This window comes from Terrapene carolina, unplaced genomic scaffold (genome assembly GCF_002925995.2).
Source record: "Terrapene carolina triunguis isolate 2854851 unplaced genomic scaffold, T_m_triunguis-2.0 Scaffold85, whole genome shotgun sequence".
In the NCBI taxonomy this organism is placed as follows: Eukaryota; Metazoa; Chordata; order Testudines; family Emydidae; genus Terrapene; species Terrapene triunguis.
This window is the reverse complement of record NW_020664436.1, coordinates 20,886,460-20,892,459: the sequence shown is the minus strand read 5'-3', so window position 1 is coordinate 20,892,459 and position 6,000 is coordinate 20,886,460. Positions and strand designations below refer to the sequence as shown.

The following is a 6,000-nucleotide window of genomic DNA, read 5'->3' as shown; positions in this document are numbered from 1 at the left end:
ATAGTCAGCAGGTTTAAAACAAATAAAAGGAAGTATTTCTTCACACAACGCACAGTCAACCTGTGGAACTCTTTGCCAGAGGATGTTGTGAAGGCCAAGACCATAACAGGGTTCAAAAAAGAACTAGATAAATTCATGGAGGATAGGTCCATCAATGGCTATTAGCCAGGATGGGGAGGAATGGTGTTCCTAGCCTCTGTTTGCCAGAAGCTGGGAATGAGCAACAGGGGATGGATCACTTGATGATTACCTGTTCTGTTCATTCCCTCTAGGGCACCTGGCACTGGCCACTGTCAGAAGACAGGACTGGGCTAGATAGACCTTTGGTCTGACCCAGTAGGGCCATTCTTATATTCTTAAACCAATCTCCAAGTAACGTAGCAACAGTTAAACACAAATAAATTAGCATTATAAGAAATGAGAGGAGGAATATATGTTCGGCAACTCAGGTTTTCTCCTTACCTTTTTCAGTATGTTCTGGTTCTTGTTGATTACTACTGCTAGAGCTGACGCTGGCATCAAAGCCTGTTGGAGAAATATTTCCTTCAGACTGAAGATCCTGCAGCTCCCCCACAACACTATCCACTTCAATTGTGCTATCAGTTTCACTCTTGATGCTTCGTATCTCTTCTTGATTTGGTGCCAATGTCTCTGAGACTGTTACACTGGACTGATGTCTACTAGAATCTGTTACAGTGACAGATGAAGGTGATTCAGGGGTTGTAGGAGGAGTATTTAGCACTGAATTACTCCCACTGCTTGGAAATTCAACTTTCTTGTCACTCATTTCCGTTGGTTTCTCCTCAACAGGTTTAACATCTATGCTGGCTAGTAAAGGCTTTTCTAGTTCAGAGCTGGGCAAAGAAACCTCTTCTGCAAGAGTCTGCAGCTGCTCCTCTACTGCAGGATCCTCAGAAGCATGTGGGGGTGAGGCTGCAGCCTCTGTGTCAGAGTCTGAAAAAAGTTCTTTCAATGTTTTCTTGGGCCACTGTCCCTGAATACTGGACCATACATCTTTTCTATCCTTAGCTCTGGTATTCTGAAGTCTTTCATCAGAGTTATTTAGAAGCTTTATTCTTTTTTCTGCCACTTCAGAAAACCCTGAGTAGAAACCACTTGTCCTTAAAGACTTCCTTTTCTCCTCTATCCCATTGTATTTCTTAGTTGGTGTTATTTTTAGTTTAGATTTGTCCTCCTCATCTTCATCTGAGGAGCTGTTACTACTATGTTCTAAGCTATGTGAGTCTTTGCTCTTGGACTTTTCATCCTTTCTATTAGGTGACCCAGTCTTTACACATTCCTCTGTGATGCAATACCTTCGCTTACCACGTTTTACCTGTGACTTTGTTGTTTTATCTACTACCTCCTTTTTGACCTCCTTTCTCTTCTTTGTAGCTTCATCCTCTCCTTCATAGTCCGTATCATCAGATAATTCTTCCAGCTCTTTCCGCAATCTTTCTGGTGATTTGGATACTGATTTAGGTGGTGCTACGTCTGCAAGGGCTTTCCCCTCTTCTTGGGGAGATGAGCTGCTCTGCTCTTCTTTTGGACAGAGTTCATTTTTGTCTTGGCTCACAGTCTCATCTGGAGATTCCTCCTTGCCATCATTATGTACATTTTGGGCACTTTGGTCATCTTCCTGGTCACTATCGTCAGCAGAACTTTCTGAAGCTATTAAAAAAAAATCTGTTACAAGTAATACTAAAAAAACAACTAATAAACAAACATATTATAGATAAACAGATAGCAATACACACTAAAGCTAGTACTATTAAAATCCTTTGTTTTCATGTACCCAGTAGGAAAAAAACAACAGATTTTTAAAAACTTCATTTTATTAGGAAGTGTAATAGCTAGATAAGCAGCAATGCTTGTCAGTTTGCAAATCCCATATAATAAAACATCTCCACGGAATTCCTCTAAGGTATTTGCATACTTTTTTGAAGAACCAGAGAAAGCATGAAGTGACAGATTCAAGTCTAAATAAAACTCTGTTTTATTAATCCACACATATATGAATCTTCTATATAACACAAATGGACATGACAGCCCAAAAGAATGTTTAATATTAGACTTTAAATGCACTAAATCTTTAATATTAACTAATAGTTACAATTTACAAATGCTATTTGCCCTACTTCCAAACCTGAAAAATATAGATGTATAGAAGAAAAGACTACAACATTTTTCTAATTGCATACGACTTTTAAATTCCAGCTAGGTTTATCATCTCTAACTGTTAATGATTTATGCTATTATTATTACTTGAGGAACACTACCATCTGAAGCTCACTTCTAAAAACCTTAATATGTCTGAAATCTGGGTTTGCAGTCTCACGCATTCTATGTCCACACCTTACAAAATAAAGCTCACTTTTTACTAGTATACTTGAGCTGTAGCTAGCATCATCTAAATTAAAAATTGTACCAAGTTTTATGTTCAAAACAGAGGGCAAAATCATAGCCCCATTGAAGTCAATGACTTCAATGGGACTAGGCTTTCATCCCCGTTGCTAGTTTTCAAGGCAACACATATTCACTTTTGGCTGAAAACATTCATATCGCAGCCCAGTTTAAAAAAAAAAAAGTTTACTTTGATTCAGTCACCTACAAGCTCCAACAACACAAAGAGCTGAGGGTGTTTTTGTTTGTTTTTAAGACTTCATTATTTTGTGCTATTTTGCAACTTTTTTTTTTTTTAATTTTAAACTGGGCAAAATATTGCTCCAAAATTAGGGCTTGAAACTTTTGCTCATGTTGGAGAGGATAGAGGTTCAAAGCTTTGAAGACTATTTATTAATAAACATTTCACAAAAATTTTCAAGCACAGCCATTAGTTTACATTTTGAAGACTATCTTCACAATGAGGCTGGAAGCTTGTGGTGTGTGTTTTTGGAAGGGTTTTTTAGGTGACTCAGGATACAGACTTGACTTTTTTTTTAAAAGTGACTAAGGCTAAAAATAGCAGTGTAGATGTTCCTGCTTGGGCTGGAGCCTGAACTCTGAAACCTGGCGAGGGGAAAAAAATCTCAGAGCCCGGGCTCTGGCTTGAGCCCAGGCTCTGGCCTGAGCCCACTGCCCAAACATCTATATTGCTATTTAAAGCCCCGCAGCACGAGTCCAAGTAATTTCACTGGGCTATGAGACTCACTGCTGCAGGTCTTTTATTGATGTGTAGAAGTACCCTAACAAACCAGTTGGCCGTGAGGCAGATGTACATGTCCTAGTGCGCCTTTTAGCATCCTAGGACCCTTTACAAATGGGAGCTGTAGTCTCCAGGCACATGGCTAGGTGCAAGCATGTGACCCACAGGAAACCAGGTATATAACTTCCTGTCTCTTAGGCGGGGATAGCAGACTAGAGAAACTCAGTGTCAGGGAAGTCCTAGTGTGGGTGTCTCCACAGTAGCTGGGAAAGAGAAGGCTTTGAGAAAAGATGTGTCCACCCACTTCTCACCTGCAGGAAGATCTCAGTTACCAAGTGTTTTGTATTGTTTTGAAAAGTTTTGCATCTTCTGTTTATCAGAGAACCTGCTCAGATGAAAGGGATGGGAAACTGAACATGAGGGGTTTGGGCTTTGTTTGGACTGCCTGGCTGGTGAATCTGCCCACTAGCCTACAGCGAACTACATATATGTGTATTTTTCTTCTTTATGATGGAGGTGTGAAAGGTTTGTGGATTTTGTTTATCTTTCAAAGTTGTTTTTTCTCTGCTTGTCACACTTCCATTCTTTTTTCGGCAAGAAGCCTTCTTGGATGACTGCAAAATGTATATTGGGAACTTTCTCAGATTTTAAATGAAGGGTTAAGATATTGAATTCTAAAATAACTTTTCTCCCAGTACTTTAGTTAAATAGGTATTAAAACATTGTTTTAGACTGTGTAACTAAAAAACACTCTTTCCCTCAATTAATCAGATTTCACTTTTAGTACTTGTGCTGTCATAATCCTGCTAGTTCTCCACAGAGTCTTTCAATGTAGACAGGACCTGAATTTCTAATCTAAAGCTCCAGCAGAAAAAAATCTCCACACCTCTTTCAGGTCTTTTTTATACATCATAAATAATAGCAGTAATCCACTTTTCCTTTCTATGTCACCTTTAAATGAAAGCTTAGATTAATATTGTCATCTGAAAGAGTCAACCATCCAAGTTCATAAACTCTACAGGAACCTGACCGTTTTGAAAAGCTTGAAGTGAACAGCTCCAAAACTTTATAAAACCACCCAAATATCCTAAAAATACTTAAGGCACTAATTACCAAGGAAAACTGAATGAAACAAACATGGAGTTTCTAGGCTATGATGTTTTTGCAACTCGGGGGTGGATCCTCAGCTGGTGTAAATCGGTATAGTTATATCAACTGCAATGGAGCTATGCAGATTTACAACCACATGAAAATCTGATGCACTATTTTTAAAGATTTTCAAAAAAGTTAAGAGATTTCAGATGAAAGCACCTATTTTGAGAAAGTACTTGTGTACATGTCAAATTGGCTTTTAAAAGCCAATTATAACTAACTGCGGAGTCACTAATGATGTCACTATCACGGCTCCTAAATATTTTTTTATACTGGTAGAATTAGTTTCCTGTATAATTTTATAATTTTTCATTTTGTTATTTCTAAAAAGAACAGCCAAAGATACTTTGTCAAACACAAAAAGGAGAAAACACAGCAGAAAAACTTTTCAAAGTATTATTTTACAAGTGAACTGATTATTTTTAAGATTACAGAAATCATCTGAATCCAGAATATCTATTCAGAAAGTTTGTGTATGTTTTTAGCACTTTAGACAAAAATGTGCTATTTATGTGCAATATATATATAAAACAATTTATAAATAAAAAGACATGCAAAGAGAGAGACAGACTCTGAATTTATAATAATAATCTCCTAATGCTCTGAAGGAAACTTCCTCTTCCACAAGTTTGAATGTATAGTTATGGCTATGTTTTAGTCACGGGTATATTAAGTAAAAGTTCTGGACTGGTCACAGGCAGTAAACAAAAATTCACGGCCCGTGACCTGTCCATGACTTGTACTATATACCCCTAACTAAAATGTGCATGCTCTGGAGGGTAGGGGGCGGCCCAGGGGATCCGCTGCTGCTGGGGGGAGGGCGGTGGCCCATGGCCCCTGGTGGTGCTGGGAGGAGGGCACAGCTCGGGGGGCTCTGCATGCTGCCCCTGCCCCAAGTGATTGGGAACAACAGCCAATGGGAGCTGCGGGGGCATCACCTGTGGACACAGGCAGCGTGCGGAGCCACCTGGCCGCACTTCTGCCTGGGAGCTGGACAGCCCCCTCGTCCCCCCAAGATAAGCGCTGCCCAGAGCCCTCTCCCCCTCCTGCACCTCAACCCCCTGCCTCTGCCCTGAGCCCCCTCCCAAACCCAAACTCCTGCTGCTGCTGGGGGGGGAGGGGCACGGTGGCCTGAGACTGCCCCAGCAGTGGCCGGTGTGGCTGGCCTGGGGGCCACCCGAGCTGCTCATGTGGCCACTGGGCCAGCTGCTGCAGAACTCCCAGAAAGTCATGGAATCCGTGACCTCCATGACAAACTCGCAGCCTTATTTATAGTTTGCTTCAATTGCTCTGTACTGTCACTTTTAAATACTAGTAAAATGATTACATACTGAATTAGAAAGTCCATGTACAATACCTTGTAGCCCATTAAGGATAGAAGTAATTTCTATGGATTTAACTGGAGCTTGTTCAGAGTTTTTGGCTTCAGTGCTGTCAAGTTTGGACTCAGTCTCTGGTGATGTGCTCGTGTGAAAGGGTGGTTTTGACAAGCGTCGCAATTTACAATTTTTAGGAGAATACTTCTCATCCTTCTCTTTGTCAGTTTTATTCTAGGTTAAGGAAAAAACCATTTTAAAAACTCTTCTAATGCTAACATATAATTTAAGGTGAATTACAATTAGCAATGCAGACAGTGATTTTGAACACAAAACCTAAGAATAAGCTTTTCTTTGTTCCATTACAAGAATATGCAAGTACTGTAT

General features: G+C 40.0%; 1 protein-coding gene across 1 annotated transcript in view; it reads right to left on the bottom strand.

Moving 5' to 3' along the window:
• Positions 1 to 392: 392 nt before the first annotated feature.
• The window catches only part of ARID4B (AT-rich interaction domain 4B), a 138,266-nt gene continuing 132,658 nt past the window's right edge, over positions 393 to 6,000 (bottom strand). Inside the window, exons 19-20 of the mRNA XM_026649674.2 lie at positions 5,655 to 5,847; positions 393 to 1,671 (exon numbers count right to left, since the gene is read on the bottom strand). Of these exons, the coding sequence (XP_026505459.1) occupies positions 446 to 1,671; positions 5,655 to 5,847 (1,419 nt within the window). The 3' untranslated portion in view covers positions 393 to 445. The remainder of the gene's footprint in view (positions 1,672 to 5,654; positions 5,848 to 6,000) is intronic.